Source organism: Symphalangus syndactylus, chromosome 15 (assembly GCF_028878055.3).
Source record: "Symphalangus syndactylus isolate Jambi chromosome 15, NHGRI_mSymSyn1-v2.1_pri, whole genome shotgun sequence".
NCBI lineage: Eukaryota > Metazoa > Chordata > Mammalia > Primates > Hylobatidae > Symphalangus > Symphalangus syndactylus.
Window position 1 is genome coordinate 17,720,556 of NC_072437.2, and position 24,792 is coordinate 17,745,347.

A 24,792-nucleotide genomic window follows, 5' to 3' on the forward strand; every position below is an offset into this window, starting at 1 on the left:
TTTAAACAGCACGATTACCAACAAAATGTGCAAAAAACATGCCCAAAAAAAAAAAAAAAAAAAAAAGCTTGGCATTAAATAGAACCTGAAAAAGATGTGGATTGTTTTCCTACTTTCCTTTTTGGATAGCTTGTTGTGAGTGTATAGGAATGCAACTGTGGTTGCCATGAGGCTTGCATATGAGCCTCAGAGCTGTAATAGCCTATTTCGAGATAACAACTTAAGTTGAATTGCATGTGAAAGCTCTACGTTTACTACCCCTACCTTAGGTTATTGATGTCAGAGTGTATTTTTATATTGTGTACCTATGAACGAAGTTTTGTGGTTATAGTTATTCTTAATAGTTTTGACTTTTAACTTTAATACCGGAGTTAAAAGTGGTTTACACAGGGCTCTGTGATGGAGAATTAAACTCAGATCACACCTGGGATTCAGACAGGCATTGCTGCATTTGCGGCACTAATATAAGTGAAGGAAAGAGAGTGATGATGGGCAGCAGGTGGTCTACTGTGGAGCTAGAAGGGAAAGGGGAGAAGCAGTCTTGCAAGTTACATTGAGCCTTGCTCAGAGTGGAGGCGGTGGGTGGGGGTGATCTGGCCCATGGATCCCTGATGTGTGCTCATGTTGAAGAGTGGGATTCCTCCACTGTCCTGCCAGAGTAGCTAAGGAAGGGCTTCTGCTGCCAGTGGGAATGAGACATGATGACCTCGACAGTTCCTTCTGACTTTCAGAGGTTGCACACTGCAGTAGTTAAGTGCACAGAGTGGAGCTAGCCTGGATGGGTTTGAGTCCTGTCTCTCTCACCTGTCAGCTCTGTGACTTGGGGCCAGTGACTTAACTTCTCTGTGCCTCAGTTTCCTCATCTAGAAAAAAAATAAAGATGCTAATCCAACAATAATACCAATTCCACAGGGATGCCGCAAAAATTAAATGACTTTGTACAAACTATTTAGAACTATCCCTAGCACATGATGAGAGCCAGAAAAGTGTTTGCCTTTTTGCTTAGATGGCTGTGATATTTAAAACTGGCCACAATTGATAGTTAACTGAAAATCTACATATTGTAAAGAAGCATGCTGTCCTGATAGTAAACTTTTAAAACACATGTTCAGTTTTATAATTATAATTCCACTATAGTTATCATAAGCAGGAGTACACATTTCTTTATTCTTTTATTGATATGAAATTTGATTCAATATTTATTTTGTGTATATGATTAAATCCTAGAAAATGCGTCTTAAAAAAGCAATGTATTTAGATTGGCTTTGCAATAGTGCCACCTTCTGGTTGAATTCCTTCTTTACAAGACAGCATCTCGTCTAGACTCATCCTACTGCGCTTGGTAAATTGTGATTTTGTTCTAGGAGACAGCTGAGTGAGGCATGGTAAACCAGTCCCAGCAGACCACTCCCTGAAGATGTTGGCTTGATATGTGCTGGAAGATGAAAAAGCATACAGAATGCAGGACAACATAAAGAAAATAGAACCGAGAAGTTATGCTAAGAATATAAACAAACCAAGAGTATGGATTGGAATGCTGTTTTCTTTGGACTGATCAGTGCTCCTTTGGAAAGATAGAATGAAGCTGAATAAGTTGCAGAAAAGGTCAAATAAAATGATTATGTCCAAAAGACTAGGGTCTTTCTACAGTTTGGAACAAACAGACAGAGGCAATGCAGTGTTTAATGACTGTTCTGAAAAAATAATTATGATATTGTGGGGCGAAGGAGACTCTCACAGCCAAAAGTTAGGAAAGAGAGCCACACTCTACAAATTATAGCAAATTTGGGGAGATATTAGGGTGAAGGGAGATGGAAAATAAAGTACGAACATACTATATAGTAGGTATTTTACCTATATGATCTAAATTTAGTTGTCTAGACAACCACGCCTTACAATTGGTCTTATCATCCTTTCAGTTATCAGAAAACAGAAGCGCAAAAAGGTAAGTATGTTGCCGGGCACTGTGGCTCACGCCTGTAATCTCAACACTTTGCGAGGCTAAGGCGGGCGGATCACCCAAGGTCAGGAGTTCGAGACCAGCCTGGCAAAACCCTGTCTCTACTAAAAGTACAAAAATTAGCTGGGCATGGTGGTGGGCACTTGTAATCCCAGCTACTCCAGAGGCTGAGGCAGGGAGAACTGCTTGAACCTGGGAGGCGGAGGTTGCAGTGAGCTAAAATTGCACCACTGCACTCCAGCCTGGGCAACAGAGTGAGACTCTGTCTCGGGGGGCAGTGGGGGGGAAGTTGGGTATCTTGGTCAGTTTCATAGAATAGCTGACAACTGTCTCTGATTCCAAAGGCTATGCTAATGCTAATGTACCATATGTTCCCCCCATTTTCATTTTATTCTAATTAAACAGTTAATTAATTTATTTTGAGACAAGGTCTTGCTGTGTTGCCCAGGCTGGAGTTCAGGGGTGCGATCATGCACCTCAAACTACTCACTGCACCCTCAAACTACTAAGCTCAAATGATCCTCATGCCTTGGCCTCCCAAGTAGCTGGGACCACACCACCATGCCTGGTTAATTTATTTTATTTTATTTTTTGAGACGGGGGTCTCACTTTGTTGCCGATGCTGGTCTCAAACTCCTGGCTTCAAGTGATCCTCCCACCTTGGCCTCCCAAAGTGTTGGGATTACAGGCTGAGCCACCACGCCCAACCTATTTTACTATTATTTTTTAATTTTTAAAGAAAGAAGAAGAAAGAGGTAATATGATCTAATATTCTTTCAGCATTTACTTTGTACCATGCACTATACTAAAATTCTTTTACACTTGTGGTCTCAGTTACATTTATTTATTTATTTATGGAGACAGGGTCTTACTCTGTTGCCCAGACTGGAGTGCAGTGGCACCATCTGGGCTCATTGCAATCTCCACTTTCTGGGTTCAAGCGATTCTCCCACTTCAGCCTCCTGAGTAGCTGGGACCGCAGGCACACACAACCATGCCCAGCAAATTAATTTTTTTTTTTTTTTGTAGAGACGAGAGGTCTCACTATATTGCCCTGGCTGGTCTCAAACTCCTGGGCTCAAGCAATCCTTCCGTCTTGGCCTCCCAAAGTGCTGGGATTACAGGCGTGAGTCACCACACCTGACCCCCTCAATTACTTTTAAAGTTATTTATTCAGTTACTTTTCCTCCTTGCCTGTAGCCAAAATTCTCACTCCCATCCTCACAGGGTGCAGTTCTGAGTGCAGTGCACACTCTTTTGCATGTATGTGCTACCGGCAAAATGTGTATTGCTGTTGTATGTGCCTTTATTCTAACTTATGTTTGTGGTATTGTCTTATTTTGTTTCTTTCTTTGTTCACTCAACACTATTTTAAAAATCTCTATGTGTTGTCCTGTGTACACCATCCGACTACCTCCAACATCTGGCTAGTGCTCTATTATGTGCTTGCGGCCTGGTTTACCCCTCCATTTCCCAGGGATGGCAGAGCAAGGACCGTCTCCGCTTATGCTTCGTACAGAGCTGGGTGAGAATTCCTATGAGAGTCACACCCAGGATCCATCCTTGGTAGGCCACAGTGAGCAGTCTACCTGCATTTCGACAGGGACCTGTCTGACTGCTCCCCAGAATGGCTGCTGAGAATCGGGCCAAGGCTCACCAGCAGCACAGGCAACCCTATCTCTGCGTCTCTCTGCTAGCAGTGGAATTATCCAGTTTTCTAAGTTCTTCCTGTCTGATTAGTCTAAAATGAAACCTCATCATTGCTTGAATTTGCAATTCTGATATCCAACGTATTTGAAACGTTCTTGATAAATGTAATGGCGCCTTGTTTCCTAGTCAGATCTTTTGTCCATTTGACTTGTTCTTATTGATTTGCAGGAGAGTGTCACATAAGGTTCTATTATTCTCATTTTTAGAGATGCAAGAACTTACTCTCAGTGAGGTTCAGTGACTCGTCCAGGGACATCAGAGTAAGCAGTGAAGCAAATGTTTGAATCCAGAGTCGTGCCTCTGAAAGCTGGATATTAGGGAACAATTTGGTGAATTATCTATTAACCTTAGCCTTGTCTTTCTTAACCTTGTCCATCAGGTTGAAAAAACTTCAGAATTTTGATTGTTGAGAAAGAAGATGGCTCAAAACAAAAGAGTGAATTTGTCTTTGATCTATTTGATATCTCCTTTCCTTTCTCTCTCTCTCCCACATTCTTCTTTAGGAAATAGTTTATTTTTCATAAACTAAAACCAAGAGAAGATTAATCACCCCAAAAGTCTATCAGTGCTAGATAAGTACTATGCTATGCCAAGAGCCAGCCTCCCTTACCTTGAAAATATGTATAAGGGGCCGTGCGTGGTTGCTCATGCCTATAATCCTAGCACTTGTGGAGGCTGAGGCGGGCAGATCACCTGAGGTCAGGAGTTTCAGACCAGCCTGGCCAAGAAGGTGAAATCCCATCTCTACTAGAAATATAAAAATTAGCCAGGCATGGTAGCATGTGCCTGCAATCCCAGCTACCTGGGAGGCTGAGGCGAGGGAATCACTGGAACTCGGGAGGTGGAGGCTGCAGTGAGCTGAGATCGCCCCACTGCACTCCAGCCTGGGTGACAGAGCGAGACTCCATCTCAAAAAAAAAAAAAAAGAAAGAAAAGAAAATATGTGTAAGGTATCTAGGATGTGCCATCCCCTGTTCTAGAAACCATGAGAAACAAAGAACACAAAATTTCAGTTAGACTGGAGGAATAAGTTCAAGAGATCTGTTGTACATCATGGTAAATATAGTTAATAACAATATGTTGTATACTTGCAAATTGCTAAGAGAGTAGATTTTAAATGCTCTCACCATAAAAAGATAAGTATGCGAGTTAATGCATAGGCTAAATAGCTCGATTTAGCCATTACTCAATTTACACTTATATCAAAACAGCATGTTGTATACCATATAGATACACACACAATTTTTACTTGTCAATTAAAAAGAAAGACCACTTTCCAAAAAAGGTATTTAAAATTAAGTAATCCAGTAAAAGAAACAGAATTTTAAAGGCATTATAATATTTTAAAGAAAATTTAAGTTCTAGTTTGGAAAGTGTTATCTTTGTAAATATTATGGTAGTGATAGTTTATAATTCTATTTCTCTACTTTTCACTTACTGATGTGTCCTGGATTCATATTTCATTGAAACGTATTGATTATATTATTAAAACTGTTAATTCAGACTTTTTTATCTTTATTTAAATGTTAAACAAAACTTTGAAAAAAATCAGGCTCCTATAAGAGCTAGGAATGTGTTTCATTGCTGATAACAGAGATCTGAAATAACAGGGGCTTTAGCAAAATGAAGGCTTATTTTTCTTTTCTAAAACATTATGGAAGGCCGGGCATGGTGGCTCATGCCTTTAATCCTAGCACTTTGGGAGGCCTAGGCAGGCCTCCTTGAGCCAGGAGTTCAAGACCAGCCTGGGCAACATGGTGAAACCCCATCTCTACAAAAAATACAAATAATTAGCTGGGCATGGTGGCACACACCTGTAGTCCCAGCTACCCGGGAGGCTGAGGTAGGAGGATCACCTGAGCCTGGGAGGTCAAGGCTGCAATCAGCTGTGGTCACGCCACTGCACTCTAGCCTGGGTGACAGAGTGAGATCCTGTCTCAAAAATAAAAATAAAATAAAATAAAATGTCACAGTCAGATGTAGTCGGTTCTCATTGGCATGCCGGTATCAGAGAGCCAGGCTCCTTCTGCATTTCTGCTTTGCACCTGGATTTTCATCCTTAAGGTTTCTTCCTGGGTAACAGAGGCCACTGGGGTTCTAGCCTTTTATATCCATGTTTCAAGAAGGAAGAAAGAAGAGAGGAGGACAAAACGGATGTATCTGCCAGTTGAGTAAATATTTTAAATATTTTAAAGTAACTTTCTACTTCTTACACGGTGCTGACCTTCTCTGTCTACAAGGGAGCCTGGGAGATGTTTAGCTGCTTTCACTGGCACAATACATTCCTTCTTATTAATTGTTTAATATGAAGGAAAAAGAACTATTGGGTAGGCAACTAGCAGTATCTGGCACAGCTCCTAATTATCTTTTATTCAGTACAAGACCACCCACTGTGAATGTGTACTCAAATATACTGAATAACACCTTAAGAAATAACAATTTTAGGCCTGGGCATCATGGCTCATGCCTATAATCCCAACACTTTGGGAGGCTGAGACAAGAGGATTGCTTGAGCCTAGGAGTTCGTGACCAGCCTGGGCAACATAGTGAGACCTTATCCCTACAAAAAAATAAAAAATAAAAAGCAAAATTGGTTGGGCCTGGTGGCTTGTGCCTGTAGTCCCAGCTACTCAGGAAGCTGGGGAGGGAAGATTGCTTGAGCCCAGGAGGCAGAGGTTGAAGTGTGCTGAAATCATGCCACTGCACTCCAGCTTGGGTGACAGAGTGAGACACCGTCTCAAACAAAACAAACGAACAAAAATTAAAGTTTCAGGTATTAAAAAGAAATGTTCAAACCTATAAAAAATCTCTCCCTCATACTACCTGATGTCAAAATCTACCAAACTGTAACAATCAAAACAGCATGGTACAATCAAAAGCAGACATATAGGCCAATGGAACAGCATAAATAGCCCAGAAATAAATTCACTCATTTATGGTCAAACTGATCTTTGACAAAGTTGCCAAGAACACACAAGAAAGGGAATAATAGTGTCTTTAGTAAAAGATGTTGGGACAACTGGATATCCACATGCAGGAGAATGAAACTAAACTCTAATGTCACACCACATAGAAAAATCAACTCAATATGGATTAAAGAGTTAAATAGACAAATGCGATTACATCAAACTAAAAAGCTTCTGCACAACCAAGGCAACAATTATCAGCGTGAAGAAACAATGCATAGAATGGTAGAAAATATTTGCAAGCCATACACCTGATAAAAGTTTAATATCCAAAATATATAAGAAACTCAACTCAATAGCAACAAACCCAAATAACTGAATTAAAAAGTGGGCAAAGGACCTGAACAAACACTTCTCAAAAGAAGATAAAGAAATGGCCAATGGGTATATGAAAAAATGATCAACATCAGTAGATATTTGGGAAATACAAATTAAAACCACAATGAGATACCATTTTACATCTGTTAGAAACACTGTTATCAAAAAGATGAAAGTTACTAAGTGTTGGCAAGGATGCAAAGAAAAGGGAACACTTGTACACTGTTGGTGGGAATGTATATCAGTACAGTCATTGTGGAAGACAGTATGGAGGTTCCTAAAAAAATTAAAAATAGAATGACTATATGATCTAGCAATCCTACTTCTGGGTATATATCCAGAGGAAATAAAATCAGTATGTTGAAGAGATATCTGAACTCTCATGTTTATTGCAGCATTATTTACAATACCCAAAATATGAAATCACACTAACTGTCCACTAATGCACAGATAAAGAAAATGTGGTATATATAAACAATGAAATACTATTCAGTCTCCAAAGAGAAGTAAATTCTGTCATTTGTGACAATGTGGATGAACCTGGAGGACATTATACTAAGTGAAATACACCAGGCACAGAAGACAAGTAAAGCATGATTCTTACTTATATGTGAAATCTAAAAAAGTTGAACTCATAGAAGTAGAGAGTAGAATGCTCATAACCAAGGCCTGGGGGTGGGGGTGGGGATGGGGAGATCTTAGCCAAAGGTTACAAAATTTCGTGAGAAGGAGTAAGGTTTGGAGATCTATTGTGCAGCATGGTAAGTATAGTTAATAATGATGTACTGTACACTTGAAAACTGCTAAGAGACATTTTCAATGTTCTCACCACAAAAATGGTAAGTGTGTGAGGTGAAGGATGTGTTAATCAGCTTGATCTAATTATTCAACAACGTATGCATATGAACAAAACATCATGCTGTACACCGTATATATGCAATTTTTATTTGTCAATTAAAAAACTAATTTAAAAAAGACCTAAAGGGAACCTCTCAATGTGCTCTGTCAAATTTTATTGCATTTTTTTTTTACAAATTTCAATCTATATAGATTTTAATTTGCGCATTTGTGATAATTTATGACGCAAAAAAACACTTGTTTTTTAGAATGACATAGTGAAAGGCACATTTCATTTGAATGCACAGTGTACCATTCTAAAATATCCAAATTTCTTTACAAAGTGCTTGAGCAGTCACATACACATACAGTAATAGCAAAATATATTTACACTCTATAAAGCTTAAAATTTTAAATCTGACTAAAAAATTAGTGCTTTCTTCAGCTTAATTGTGTAAATAGACCCTGCCTTCTAATTTTTTTAGCGATTTGACTTCAATTAAAAAAAATTCTGTACACTGTGTAGTTACAAAATGCTGTCAGTTTTTAATGCTAAAAGCCTATTTTAGACATTACTTTCTTTGCTATTTGAGAACCGAAAAAGTGAGCAGACTGTACCTCAAAAGTATTTAGTGTTTTATTTTAATGTTGTATTAACGCTGTTTAAATTAAAGCCAGACAATATGCTAACTTCCTCTATTGTCCTTTGCCAAGGAAATTAACTGGCATTTTAAAATAACTTTAAACCACATATTGCTCCCCCTTTCTAGAAGATTTACTCCCAAAGGATCTTGGGTAATAAACAATTTGCAAGGTAATATAAATGATCTCTGGACAATTTTAATTGTTCTCAGAGTACAATGAAAAGATGCTAAAACATCCCAGCAAATATTTATAAATGTTTTTAGCTCAACTCTCCATAAATCAGTGTTCTTTTTCATGTTTCTCATAAGATTTACACCTGAACAATTTTTCAGAGATGAGCTCACTGTGATTAAATAGTTAATTCAGTATGGGTACTTAACAGCTTGCTATTCCTGAGGTATAATGACCCTAACGTGCTAACTGGTGTTAGCTTCTTTTTTTTTTTTTTTTTAATTGAAACACGTGAAGATTTGTTTAAAAGTACCATTCTAATACTTCTTCAAAAGTGGCTTCTCATTGTGCTTCAGCGTAAATATGAGCACCGGGAACAGTTTCATGGAGTTTAGGTTGAGTGAACATCGGCCATGAAAATCCATCACAAATACTTTTGGATCAATAGTCTATTTTAAAAAAGAAAGAAAAAAACCACTTTTTTACAGTCCCTAGCTTTGCCATATGCCTGCCTTAAGTGGAAGGAAAATTAATCACTTAACGATGTTTTACAAAAAGAAAAAAAGGCCTTGGAATGCTTTTTGTAAAACATCGTTAAGTGATTAATTTTCCTTCCACTTAAGGCAGGCATATGGCAAAGCTAGGGACTGTAAAAAAGTGGTTTTTTTCTTTCTTTTTTAAAATAGACTATTGATCCAAAAGTATTTGTGATGGATTTTCATGGCCGATGTTCACTCAACTTAAACTCCATGAAACTGTTCCCGGTGCTCATATTTACGCTGAAGTACAATGAGAAGCCACTTTTGAAGAAGTATTAGAATGGTACTTTTAAACAAATCTTCACGTGTTTCAATTAAAAAAAACAAAACAAATCAAAACTCATCAGCTATTGGTGGCACAGGGAGCAAATGAAGGGTTGCTATTTTTAAGAGGTCTTCTTGTGAGTCAGTCAGCTTGGTTTCGCAGTGTCTAGCAACTTAACACCAATCAGCAGTGTAGTCAAAATCTCTGAACATTTCCTGCTCCTCTTCCGAAAGTATCCTTCGTTCTCGAGGTGGAGTCAGCATAGGTGCTTCTGAGGTAAATTCATCGTCGAAATGACTGACATCTTCTCGTCCTCTTATGGTAGGTATAAATGGTGGCTTTACTTTTTTGTCCATCAGAGCGCTCCAATCAATTAGGCAGAAAAATGGGTGCTTTTTTACATCTTCTGCATCTTTCTCAGTAGCCCCAAGGCGCTGCTCAGGATTTCTTCTTAACAGACTTCTCATTATAGAAATGGCTACTGTAGATAAGAACCTTGGATACCTTACTTCACCATTTACAATATTGTCATAAACTTTCTCTTCAACCTCACCAATAAAGGGAGAGTCACCAACAAGCATTTCATATATAAGCACGCCAAGGGCCCACCAATCTACAGCCCTTGTATAAGAAGTTTCTGTTAATAGTTCTGGGGCAAGATATAGAGGAGTGCCACAAAATGTGTTTGTTCTATCTCCATATCCCATTCCTTCTTTGCAAAGACCAAAATCAGCAATTTTCACAAAGCCCTCCGTATCTAGCAATAAGTTTTCCAGTTTCAAATCTCTATGAACAATTTTGTGTTCATGTAAATACTGCAACCCAAGAACTACACAAGCAGCATAAAATACAGCTCTTGGTTGAGAAAAGACATCATCAGTACAAACGTGCATCGTTAGGTCCCCACCAGCAGCATATTCCATTACAAAGCAAACATGCTCTTTGGTTTGGAAACATGCAAAAAGGTTCATCAAAAAGGGATGCCTTACAGTATTCACAGTTTCGAAGATTCTTTTTTCACGCATCAGGATGTCTACTGCATCTTGAGCCACAATCTCTCCTTTCTTTAAGGCTTTTATAGCAAACATCTCATTTGTGTGTTTATATTCAGCTAAAAGCACCTTTCCATATTGTCCTCTTCCCAAGACAGCACAACACCTGAAATCTTGTAGATTAATCTGAAACCTTTGCTGAGATCTATCCTCAAGTTCTTGAATACCACTATATTCTAGGCCTGACTGAGGAGTATCAGGCTTGTATTCAGATTGAGATTTTGGAAGTATATTATTTCTGTCATTCTCAATATCAAAAGCAGTCTCTGAATCCTGTCCTGGTGTATCCAAAACTCTTAATTCAGAAGATTCATCTATTTCTGCGAGGGAAGAAGCTCGTGGTGGGGCTGGAGGAGGTTCAGGCTCAAGATCAAAGTCCAGTTTGATTGCTGTAGAATCACTAGCTGGAAGTGCTAGTTCAGGGATGTGTACATCAACCACTGGCACTGTAGTAGGCACAGGAGCTTGAGGGCTGAAGGTGCCAGAATGATTTACTGTAGGAATAGCTCTTCTTACTAGCCTTCTCCAAGTGGCAATAATAATATTCATTGGAGGAGCTCTGAGAAATCTTTTGCCTTGTTGCTTTGAAAAAATTTTCTTTTGTTTTTGAAGCTTTGGTCTTCTTTCAATAACTGGATTAAAAAAGGTAACCTCTGCAAATAAAGTACCCTGTGGTTCCAAATAGAGACACATGCCATGCCGTTGGTTGTCTAAAAACTCTTCTAACCTCAGAAATTTTACAGCACAGAGAGACCGCCAATCACGCCAATAAACTGAAATTTCTAGCTCACGTGACCTGTCCAGTTCCAGTGTAAACTTCTGGTCCCATGACTGATTGGAAATAGGTTTCCAGCTAGTTTGGCCAACCACAGTATTATCGAGCTTCAAAACAGCACAGACATCATTGGACAAGTCATCGGTTTTTAGATTTCCACGACTTCTGCTTTTACTTTTACTCATTTTGATGATGAAACGTGATCTGGTTTCACTTGGACTCCAACCAGGCAGTGCAACTGATGTTGCTTTTGACCGTCCAGGGACATTCTCTAGGATATCTTGGCAGCCGATAAGACGCACTTCCAAAGTACCTGTTAATGCTGCTGGTTTGGATAGTGTACTATATTGATTTTGTGTAGATATCTTACTTTGACGTGGACTTAGTGTTGGTGATGCAGCAACAAGTGAAAGTTCTTCAATAATAATACTGCTTTTGGGATGATTCTTGGGGAGTTCATTTAATCTTTGCTCTAATGAGTAACTTAAAAGGTCCAACTTCTGACTTGATTCATTAAATCTTGCTTGAGCTTCTGAAAGTGCTTTTCTGTCTGTTACTTTTCCTGAGCCAAGTAATTTCATTACATTCTTTGCACCTTCTGCTACTGCAAACTGTATCCTAAAATGATGCCTTAATTCTTCTATCCGAAGTTCAAGAGGACTTATCACAGGTTTTGTATTATCAAAAGCCAATTCATTAGTCTGGACTGCCTGAAGGATCTGCATTCGTATGACTTCTATTTTTGTCTTGCTGTCCTGGAGCAGTTGCTGAGCTATACCATGGAGTTTCCGATCCTTTGAAGATCCATTTGAATACATCTGTATCATATTCTCTGCATCTTGTTTTACTTTAAGTTCTATATCCAACTGTTTTTGTAGAGCCTTCAATCTATTGTTGCTAGTAGAACAACGAGGGTCACTATTTGGAGTACCTGGAGTCGTTGGGCAATCTTTAATACCTTCTGGATCTGATACAACAATATATGCATTTAATTCCTGCAGCTTGTGATGTAGTTCTTCTAATTTTTTATTCGATTTTTTCAAAATGTTGTCTACGTAAGCCAAACTTTTTTTATCTGTTGTGACTTTCCTCAGATTTTCAGCTCCCTCTTTGATTTTCAGTTCTTTCCTTATTTCTCTCTTAATTCGATCCTTGATATCATCCAATTTCTGCTGCACCATTGTATCTGAAAAGTCTAATTTTTGAACAGCACTCACATTCTCAGAAAACGGAAGACTTCGGGAATCCCCCTGCAGTTCCCTGAGCAGAATCTCCCCCCGTTGGGGGTTGGACACCATCGCGCTCCGGTATGGACTCCGCACCTGGACGCCGCCGCCGCTGGCGAAGGGAGCCTTCAATCTATTGTTGCTAGTAGAACAACGAGGGTCACTATTTGGAGTATCTGGAGTCGTTGGGCAATCTGTAATATCTTCTGGATCTGACACAACAATATATGCATTTAATTCCTGCAGCTTGTGATGTAGTTCTTCCAATTTTTTATTTGATTTTTTCAAAATGTTGTCTACGTAAGCCAAACTTTTTTTATCTGTTGGGACTTTCCTCAGATTTTCAGCTCCCTCTTTGATTTTCAGTTCTTTCCTTATTTCTCTCTTAATTCGATCCTTGATATCATCCAATTTCTGCTGCACCATTGAATCTGAAAAGTCTAATTTTTGAACAGCACTCACATTCTCAGAAAACGGAAGACTTCGGGAATCCCCCTGCAGTTCCCTGAGCAGAATCTCCCCCCGTTGGGGGTTGGACGCCATTGCGCTGGTATGGACTCCGCACCTGGACGCGGCCGCCGCTGGCGAAGGGAGAAGACGGGACGGAGCTCGGAGTGGGGGTGAGGAGAGGGGAGAGAAAGAAAAAACAACAACTAGGGATTCATGGAGGCGCCGCCCCTGCGGGAGGCGCGGCTTATTCCGTCTGGTTCATCCAGAGAGGCGGGGAACGAGGACACTCCTAGCGGGCTTCCTCTCACTGCCTGCCGGCCGCCACCACCGCCCACACTGGAATGTTGGTCTAGTTGCTCTGGGTGACACCAGAATCCGCCTCAAGCTTCTGTGTTCTGAGCACTGAGGCCACCTATTGCATTTTTTTAAAAACTTGGAGTCAATGACATGGATGACCAGTTAATCAAGGCTGCCCACTTGGATGCCTTTCTTCATGTCTCTGAAAATTCAGAGAATTCATCGAACATTCACTAAGCATCTAGAGGCAGGAATGGTGTGGACACTTATTAAATTATTGCTGAATAAAATAGTAAACCACACTTACTTAGAGGCTGGTCTTGCAGATATTACAGAAACACTTGTCAATCATAAAACAAGATGCATGTGTTCTTATAACCTGCTGACCAGTTTATCAAAGTTCTCCTCAGAGTCTTCCTTAGGTAATTGCCCTCTATTCAGCTGGTCTCCCTAGCAACAGCTGACATTCTGAGAAAGGCAGCTGTGGCTCTGCCTTAGCTCCATCCATTGCTCTCTAGTGGGTTTCTGTAATTTTCCGTAGCAGCAGCACCTATGTTCATGTTGTATTATCTTCTCATTGTTCTTGTGAATTTTTAAAAAATAAGGGTGGGTTATATATACAGTTTGACTCATTTCCATTAAAAACAATTAAAATGATTGATAAAATGAAAACCAACAAAAAACTCACCATCATAAATATGTCTCCAAGCTGGCAAGAAAGTAAGGAATCCTCAGATTAAAAACTGAATCGAGACAGGCACCCAGAAACAAAAGCAGAGACAACTTTTGCATTGAGGATATTTGCCATGAATTTGAGCCAAGGTGCTCAAGGTCTTGCAGGGTATGGAAAAACAGAGAGAAAGACTAGGGCCCAACCAGGTTGTGATTTAATAGAAACCCCACCCCCACATATAAACCCTGGACCCCAAAGCCTATACCCTACAAATAAACATGCTCTCTGCCCCTCTCCCCAGGGGACAGTGAGGACACATACTATATGGAGTCACTGACTGTATTAGTCTGTTTTCACGCTGCTGATAAAGACATACCTGAGATTGGGTAATTTAAAAGAAAAAGAGGTTTAATGGACTCACATTTCCATGTGGCTGGGGAGGCCTTGCCATCATGGTGGATGGCAAAAGCCGTGTCTTACATGGCAGTAAACAAGAGAGAATGAGAACCAAGCAAAAAGGGAAACCCCTTATAAAACCATCAGATCTCATGAGATTTAGTCACTACCAAGTGAACTGTATGGGGGGAAACTGCCCCCATGATTCGGTTATCTCCCATCAGGTCCCTCCTATAACCTGTGGGAATTATGGGAGCTACAATTCAAGATGAGATTTGTCAAGATGAGATATAAACCATATCACTGAGTATACAGGGAAAGTCTCCTTTGGGAATTTGCAACTATACACTGGCCCTCACATGGTTTGTAACCCAAATTCACACAATCTATGTTGTCTAAAAAACATACCATCAAAAATGTAGTTTAAAGTGATCCCAGGCTGGTAGTAGTACTGCTTGCCTAGCGGAACCAAGTGCAGTTCTTTTCTGGAAGAACTACCTTGCTTCTAAAAACAGAAGGTAAGATATGGCCTAAGACAGAATAGTGAATTTAAAGATAAACCTGAAGAAACCACAAGAATAAAGCATAGAGAGAAAACAAGGTGAGAAACAGGAGAGTTTGAGAACCATGGAAGAGAGAATGAAAAGGACTAACACAGGTCTGATGTGAGAATGACAGGGAGAAAGAAAGAATCGGGTAGAAACAATATTCGAAGAGAGAACAGCTGAGAGGTTTTTAGAAAGCCATCTACAGACTGAGAAAACCCAGCTATGGTTGCGTGCAGTGGTTCAATCCTGTAATCCCAGCACTTTGGGAGGCTGAGGTGGGTGGATCACTCGAGGCCAGGAGTTCAACGCTGGCCTGGACAACATAGCGAAACCCTGTCTCTACTAAAAATACAAAAATTAGCCAGGTGTGTTGGCACATGCCTGTAGTTCCAGCTACTCAGGAGGCTGAGGCAGGAGAATCGCTTGAACCTGGGAGGCAGAGGTTGAAATGAGCCGAGATTGTGCCATTGCACTCCAGCCTGGGCAACAGAGCCCAGACTCTGTCCCCCCACCAAAAAAAATAAAGCTATAAATATAATCATAAAGCAGGATAAATGCATAGAACTGCACTCCTGGACACAGCAAAATGAAAACTGAAAACCATGAGAAGATAAAGTCCTCCATAGAGAGAAGACATACAACCTTTCAAGAAGTGATGCTTAATTTGATAGCTTGCTTCTTAATGGCAACAATGGGGGCCAGAAAATGGCAGATCTGTACTGAGAGGAATAAAAACACTGATGCAGAAGTTGAATCTCAGGTTCCACATCTCTCAAATATGAGGGCTAAGTAGACATTTTTAAACAACCCAAAACTCAGAGAGTTTGCAACATTTAAACACCCAGTAAGGAAAATTCTAAAGGCTATTTTTTTCAGGCAGAAGAAAATGATCCCAGATGGAAAGTCTGATGTAAACAAAGGATTAAAGAACAAAGAATATGTCAAATGTGGGTAAACCAAAGCTAATATTGATGGAATGAAACATAATTAAAATATCTTTTGGAGTTAGAAAAGCATGATAGGACTAAAATACTTGGCAATAGCGTACAGATGGGAAGAGAATAATATTGAGTTTCTTGTGTTTGGGGGGAGAAGGATAAAAATACTGCTTTCCTTTAGAATACAGGGTATACAACTTTCAAAATAGAAGAGGAAAAAAATGAGAAAATAATAATCAGTCCAAAAGAAGGTGAGAAGAGAGAAGAAATGAAGTAAAGAATAAGGGAGAACAAACAAAAGCACAAGATAACTAGGTACAAATAAATCTAATTTATAAATTTAGTAATTATGACCAATATAAATGGACTTAAATCTTCAGGTACAAGGCTGTGTTTATAAAATGTACTTATATGCTTTTTATCAGAGATAATATGAAATACTTACAATGGCAACAAAAGCCAAAATTGACAAATGGGATCTAATTAAACTAAAGAGTTTCTGCACAGCAAAAGAAACTACCATCAGAGTGAACAGGCAAGCTACAGAATGGGAGAACATTTTTGCAATCTACTCATCTGACAAAGGGCTAATATCCAGAATCTACAATGAACTCAAACAAATTTACAAGAAAAAAACAAACAACCACATCAAAAAGTGGGCAAAGGATATGAACAGACGCTTCTCAAAAGAAGACATTTATGCAGCCAAAAGACACATGAAAAAATGCTCATCATCACTGGTCATCAGAGAAATGCAAATCAAAACCACAATGAGATACCATCTCACACCAGTTAGAATGGCCATCATTAAAAAGTCAGGAAACAACAGGTGCTGGAGAGGATGTGGAGAAATAGGAACATTTTTACACTGTTGGTGGGACTGTAAACTAGTTCAACCATTGTAGAAGACAGTGCGGCGATTCCTCAGGGATCTAGAACTAGAAATACCATTTGACCCAGCCATCCCATTACTGGGTATATACCCAAAGGACTATAAACCATGCTGCTATAAAGACACATGCACATGTATGTTTATAGCGGCACTATTCACAATAGCAAAGACTTGGAACCAACCCAAATGTCCAACAACGATAGACTGGATTAAGAAAATGTGTCACATATACACCGTGGAATACTATGCAGCCATAAAAAATGATGAGTTCATGTCCTTTGTAGGGACATGGATGAAACTGGAAACCATCATTCTCAGCAAACTATCGCAAGGACAAAAAACCAAACACCTCATGTTCTCACTCATAGGTGGGAACTGAACAATGAGAACACAGGGACACAGGAAGGGGAACATCACACACCGGGCACTGTTGTGGGTTAGGGGGAGGGGGGAGGGATAGCATTAGGAGACATACCTAATGCTAAATGGTGAGTTAATGGGTGCAGCACAACAACATGGCACACGGATACATACGTAACAGACCTGCACGTTGTGCACATGTACCCTAAAACTTAAAGTACAATAATAATAAAATTAAAAAAAAAGAAGTTACATCTGCTAAGTTTTCTGTAAGAAGCTGCTCAGGGAATGGCTTACATTGAATCATCCTGGAAGAAGCTCTCAGCCCTGGTACTTGATATCATAAGCCCAACTGCTGTTGCAAGCCCAAGAAAGGTAATTCTGCTTTCTTAGTTAAGGGATTAAACTGCATCCTTAAAAAGGTTTTCAAGTAAGAATAGAAATGATAAGTAAATTTATAATTTTGTGGAAGTTGGATACACATAGCTATTACAGTAAGTTCTCTAGCTAGTCTATTCTTTGCCTGTTTTTTCTTTCTCTGCTTTTAAATATTTACAGCAGTTAAAAGAGTGAGTTTCAAAGTATATCCTTAGACTCCTTAGGTTGTCCAAGACCCTTTCAGGGGATCCTTGCAGTCAAGACTATTTTCATAATATAAGTTGCTATATGCTTCCCCCTTCACATGTTATTTGCCTGTTAGGAGCCTGCAACTTTTAAGAAAACAACCGGCAGTTTTTTGCCAATCATACAATTTCAGTTCTCAAGATAAAATTAGATACTTGAGTCTGTCACTGTGAATTCAACAGTTTCCCAGCACTTAGTGAGACTGGGGGTGATACTGACTTTTTTTTTTTGATATTTTGAAATAAAATGTGTCCACATTTGGAAGAATTAATTGACTCAGTGAACCAATATATTCCAAATGACCAATGCAGGATGTTACAAAATCATACATAGGTAAAAAAATCTATTTTAATCGCAAGAAAGACCATTGGATTTTAATGTAACAGAGTACAAAAGGCTCATTAATATGATTTCAGATTCCAAATTGCGACTAACTTTTATGAAACTATCACTCACGGAATTCTGGTGTAGTATCAAAGAATAGCCATAATTATTTGAAAAGGTAATTAAAAATACTACTACCTTTTCCAAATACTTATCTCTGTTAATCTGAATATTCTTTATATACTTTAACCAAAACAACATATTACTATTTATTGAATACAGAAACAGATATAAGAACCTAGCAAAGCTATCCTTTGGAAATGAGGGAGAAATAAAGTATTTCCCAGACAAGCAAAACCTGAGGGAATTAATTATTACTAGATCAGCCTTACAAGAAATGCTCGAGGGAATACTACATTTGAAGTCAAAGATTATATCACCTTCATGAAAACATACAGAAGTATAAAGCTCACTGATAGAGCAGATAAACAAAGGATAGAAAGAAAACCCTTTTAATTCAAGAAAACCACAAAACCACCATGATAAACACAAAAGTAAGAAGAAAGGAAAAAGGGATACACAAAACAATCAGAAAACAATTAATAAAATGACAGGAGTAATTTATCATCTATCAACACTAGTCTTGAATATAAATGAATTAAATCTTCCACTTAAAAGGTATAGACTGAGAGAATGGATAAAAAAAAAAATGACCCAATTATATCGTACTACAAGAAACTCACTTCACCTGTAAAGAAACATGTAGGCTGAAAATAAAAGGATAGAAAAAGATATCTCGAAACACCAGAAACCAAAAGCAAGCAGGGGTAGCTATATTTATTTGACATAATATAGACTTTAAGTCAAAACTGTATAAAGAGATAAAGAAGTTCATTATATAATGATAAAGGGATCAATTCAACAAGAAGATATAACAACTGTAAATATATATGCACGCAACACCAGAGCACCCAGATATATAAAGCAAATATTAGAACTAAAGGGAGAGACAGACTATGATACAATTATAGTTGGGGACTTCAACATCCCACTCTCAGCATTGGACAGATCATCCAGACAAAAAATCAATAAAGAAACATTGGTTTTAAACTGTACTTTAGGCCAAATGGACCAACAACTGCAGAATACACATTCTTTTCATTAGCACATGGGACATTCTCCAGGACAGACCACATGTTAGGCCACAAAACAAGTCTCAACAAATTTACAAGGAGTTAAATCATATTAAGTATTTTTTTCTGAACACAACAGGATAAAACTAGAAATCAATAACAAGAACTTTTGAAACTTTACAAATACATGGAAATTAAACAACATGCTCCCGAGTGACCAATAGGTAAATTAAGAAATTAAGAAGAAAATTAAAAAATTTATTTAAGTAAATGATAATAGAAATACAACACAGCAAAACTTATGGGATATAGCAAAAGCAGTATTAGGGGGAAAGTTTACAGCAATAAATGCCTATATCATACAAATAGAAACATTTCAAATAACCTACTAATGCATCTCAAAGAACTAAAACAGCAAGAACAATTCATACCCAAAATTAGTAGAAGGAAAGAAAAAGTATCAGAGCAAAAAAAAAATAAAATTGAAACTAAAATAAATTACAAATGATTAACAAAATAAGAAGTTTGCCTTTTGAAAAAATAAACAAAATCAAGAAACCATTAGCCAGACAAACCAAGAAAAAAAAGAGAAGACCCAAATAAATACAATCTGAAACAAAAAAACGAGACACTACAGTGGTTACCATGGAAAGAATCTGAAGGTCTAGCCAGAGCAATCAGGCAAGAGAAATAAATAAAAGGCACTCAAATCGGAAAAGAGGAATTCAAACTATCTCTGTTTGCTGATGACATGATCTTATATCTAGAAAACCCTGAAGTCTCCTCCAAAAGACTTCTAGATTTGATAAATGAATTCAGTAAAGTCTCAGGTTACAAAATCAATGTACACAAATTAGTAATATTGCTATACACAAGTAACAACCAAACTGAGAATCAAATCAAGAACTCAATCCCATTTACAATAGTCACAAGAAGAATAAAATACCTAGGAATACACTTAGCCAAGGAGGTGAAAGATCTCTACAAGGAGAACTCCAAAATACTGATCAAAGAAATCACAGATGACACAAACAAATGGAAACACAGACCAAGCTTATAATATATTGAAAGAATCAATATTGTGAAAATGACCATACCGTCCACAGCAATCTACAATCAATGTACTTCCTATCAAACTACCAATATAATTTTTCATAGAATTAGAAAAAACAATTCTAAAATTCATATGGAACCAAAAAAGAGTCTGATTAGCCAAAGTAATCCTAAGCAAAAAGAACAAATCTGGAGGCATCACATTATCTGACTTCAAATTATACTATAAGGCTATCGTAATCAAAACAGTATGCTACTGGCATAAAAGTAGACACATAGGCCAATGGAAAAGAATAGAGAACCCAGAAATGATGCCAAATACATACAACCAACTGATCTTTGACAAAGCAGACCAAAACATGTGCTGGGGAAAGGACATCATATTCAATAAACGGTGCTGAGAAAATTGGATAGCCACACGTAGAATGATGAAACTGGATCCCTATCTCTCATCATATACAAAAATTAACTCAAGCTAGATTAGAGACTTTAATGCCCGAAGCCATAAAAATTCTAGAAAAAAACCTAGGAAAAACTCTTCTGGACATTGGCCTAGGCAAAGGACTTATGACTAAGGTCAAAAGCAAATGTGACAAAATAAATAAATACATAAATGGAACCTAACTAGACTAAAATGCTTCTGCAGGGCAAAATAAACTATTAACAGATTAAACAGACAACTTACAAAATAGGAGAAAACATTTGCAAACTATATATCTGACAAAGCACTAATATCCAGAATCTACAAGGAACTCAAATCAACAATAGAAAAATAAATAATTCCACTAAAAAGTGGGCAGGTGACACGAGCAGACATTTCTCAAAAGCAGATGTACAAATAACCAACAAATATATGAGAAAATGCTCAACATCTCTAATAATCATGGAAATGAAACATTAAAACCTCAATAATATGCCATCTTACCCCAGCCAGGGGGACCATTCTCTTTTTTTTTTTTTTTCACTTTAAGTTCTAGGGTACATGTGCACAACGTGCAGTTTTGTTACATAGGTATACATGTGCCATGTTGGTTTGCGCACCCATCAACTCATCATTTACATTAGGTATTTCTAATGCTATCCCTCCCCCAGCCCCCTACTCCCCAACAGGCCCTGGTGTGTGATGTTCCCCTTCCTGTGTCAACAGTGAAGATGCAACCTACAGAATGGGAGAAAATATTTGCAAACTATTTATCTGACAAAGGATTAATACCTAAGAGGTTCATAAAGATTATCCTCAATGTCTACGGCCTCTATTGGGCTTTCTTCCTCTCTAGAATTTCCTGGCACTTACCAGGGGCCTTGTGACACCCCCTCCTTGACAACCCCACCCCCAAGGATGCTACTTATTGGGTTCTTCCTGGAGACACTTCTCATATCTCTTGGCCCTTTATCAAAATGTGCCTGTCCTGTGCCCACTTTTCTTAGTTGTCTATGTTCCTAACACCTGTTAATGGGTTTTAGATATATATTTTAATATCTGAATTTCTATTGTGCATAGAAAGGATTATTATGCTTACTTGTCTTGTAAATAACATGTAACTTGTTAAAAGTTTAATTTTAAACTTTTAAAAAATATAGCCTTTACTATTTAAATTATTTAAACCCTTAGAACTGATAAATTCAGTAAAGCTGCAAGATACAAAATCAACATACAAAAATTAATAGTGTTTTATATACCAACAATAAACTAGCAAGAAGTCAAGAAATCAATTTCATTTGCAAAAAATCTTATTAAATTTATAAAATCAAACTAGTAAATGCTATACAAAAATATGAACAAAGTTATCACTGATTCTTTAATGAACGTTGAATTAATTTGTAAACACAAATTGATTTACCTTAGATAATCAACACTACTTGTATACTTCAGACATTCCCTAGGATATTTTAAGTTACACTTACACAGGAAAAAATACAGTTCTCTCAAATTCTTCAAAAGACAGAATTACAAATCTAACGAGGAAGATTTTCTGAGGTTCTTAGGAAACATCTATGTTTTTAATAAATCAGACATGAAAAATCAATAAATCAAATTCTCTCAACTTGTTAGTTCTCAGACCTTCTGGTCTCAGGATTATTTTAACTCTTAAAAAGCATACAGAATCTCAAAGAGCATTTGTGTTTTTGCGTTTTTTTCTGTTGACATTTACTGTATTAAAATTAAAACACAAATTTTAAATTTTTATTTATATGCTTAACATGAAATGAAATTTTAATTTTAAAAAACTATACTTTCAAACACAAACATAATGCGTGAGAAGAGTAGCATTGTTTTATACTCTTGTAAATATTTTTAAGACTAGAGTTCTGCAGCTACAGGCCAAGGACACCAATGAATGCCGGCAACCACTAGGAGCTGGAAGAGGTAGGGAAAGATTTTTATCTAGAGCCTTTGGAAGGAATGTGGCCCTGCGGACACCTTGGTTTTAGACTCCTGGCCCCCAGAACTATGAGAGAATAATTCTGTGTTATTTTAAGCTGCCAAGTTTCTGATAATTTGTTACTGCAGTTTCAGGAAGGCCTCTAACATACGGTGTTTTATTGGGATAAACTCTTATCCATAATCCTATGCCTCTTTGAAAACAGGATCCATTTTTCAGAATTATATAGATCTGTCGCCATCAAAGCTATATTTAGGAGGTATAATCTCATGACTCAAGTGATTTTCTTGATATGGATAACAAATCTCTCATAATGGTCTAATATTTAATCAAGCTTGAATGCGCGTTGTAAATTTTATATCTTCTATCTCTGCAAATATTTCAAGGTGGTAATGACATTTTTTCCAAATGAACTGTCAGCTTTTTGATCAGGTTTCATCTCACTTATTTGTAAAGTCTACTCCTATTTCCTGTCGACATCGATCCCCTCCTTCCTAACGGCCTGTCGTTTTTCAGTGTCTGAACTATGCATTTTGGCACATCAATCAAACTTGCTCCTGCTTTGTATAACATAGTACAGGTTAGTCATGACTGGGTAATAATAGCTACCATTTATAGAGCATGTAGTATTTATGTATGCTTAATATACGTCATTTGTAAATCCTTTAGCTATAGCAATATAGCTATCTATCTCTATTTATTTATATATCCCTATTTATATATATCTACATATAAAAATATATGATATAATAAGTCTATATATATGATACAATATATCTCTAGATATATAAATATATATTTCTGTATATCTATAGATATATCTATAATTTGGACTTTACACATATATTTATATATTATAAAATAAATATATAATAGATTTATATTTTATATATAATATATAATAGAAATATATATTATATATAATATAAATATATAATATATAATAGAAATATATATTTATATTACATATTATATAAAACTATATCTCTATAGATATATAAAAATATATTTATATTCCATATATATTTATATTACATATATTATATAAAATATATATCTATAGATAAATATATTTATATTACATATATTATATAAAATATATATCTATAGATACATAAATATATATTACATAAAATATATATCTATAGATACATAAATATATTTATATTACATATATATACATAGATATCTGTAGATATATAACTATATATTATATATTATAAATATAAGTCTACATTTTATACTGTATCTATATAAAATATATCTGTATTTTATAAATAAGAAAGCTGAGATTCAGAGAAGTTAACTGACAGCAAATATAGGGCAGAATCATAATTGAAATTTACTGTCTCTTTGATGTCAAAGTCTCAAGCCTTTCTACCAGGCTATTCTTCCTCAGAAATTTCTGTAAGTCAGCAATTTGAAATCTGAACAGAGAAACCATACCTCCCATATGTTTATTTAACCTACCTGTACAACAACATGTGCAGCCATAGATAAATGTTGACATATGAATTCCAACTTGACTTACGTTGAAAATACCCTTCCCAGTTGGGGCAGCAGAGTTTGGGGACTTAAGCTCCTGATCTCTGGAAACCAAGCGAGTTCTTCTTGGTAGGATTTCTTGGTAGGATTTCTGATGAGGTAGGGGCTTAAGGTTTTGAAAGAGATCCCAAGGGTTTGGGGAGCAAACTGCTTTGGAGGGGCACTTCACCACCTTTGGCTGGATTAGACCCTGGGCTCCAGAGTCTATTCCTTTTGCCTGCTACTTCACGGAGAGTTTTGAGGTGCAGTGATTTTGTTTGCAGGCTTTCATTTCCACTGCATTTAATAGTCGATTCTGACGGGGGGTTCTTTCCTCTGGCCTACTGCTGAGTAGAATAAAATCTCACAGCTTTTCCCAAATAATTGATATAGGCACAGAACCCTTTAAGCATGTTTAGTGATTTTTAACCATAAGCAGTTATGGAGAAATACAGGGCAGAAATAGGAAAAAAGTAAAAACTTCTAAGAAGTCTCCCTAAAGCAGCTGCCCTTGATACTTATTGGATGCTCATTCTCTTATCTTTCCCTTGCTACAAACTCATCTCTACTCAGGAGCTCCAATCTTCTCCCCTTTTTCTTCCAGAATTTGGGGCTCAGGTCTCCTTTCTTCTAAAAAAAGCTCCAGCCCACGTTTTCCCTTCTCAACAGCCGTCTCCTAGCTCTTGAACCTCATCCTTTTTATTTTGCAGTTTTTTGATTAGCCTCTGGGGG

The 24,792-nt window shown here is 37.4% G+C and overlaps 2 protein-coding genes across 3 annotated transcripts in view; both read right to left on the reverse strand.

Moving 5' to 3' along the window:
- TPP2 (tripeptidyl peptidase 2) overlaps nt 1-24,581 on the reverse strand; it is a 121,744-nt gene extending 97,163 nt beyond the window's left edge. The window contains exon 1 of one of the 2 annotated variants that reach the window (XM_055245169.2): nt 24,068-24,581. The gene's annotated coding sequence lies outside the window, so the exon portion shown is untranslated. The remainder of the gene's footprint in view (nt 1-24,067) is intronic. The other variant, XM_055245168.2, reaches the window with a different exon arrangement.
- LOC129464139 (serine/threonine-protein kinase N2-like) lies at nt 9,164-12,536 on the reverse strand. The gene is made up of 2 exons (XM_063618669.1): nt 11,255-12,536; nt 9,164-11,116 (listed from the first exon to the last, which is right to left on the reverse strand). The coding sequence occupies exons 1-2, from the start codon at nt 12,534-12,536 to the stop codon at nt 9,585-9,587; spliced, it is 2,814 nt and encodes a 937-aa protein (XP_063474739.1). The 3' UTR covers nt 9,164-9,584.
- Nucleotides 24,582-24,792: the final 211 nt, after the last annotated feature.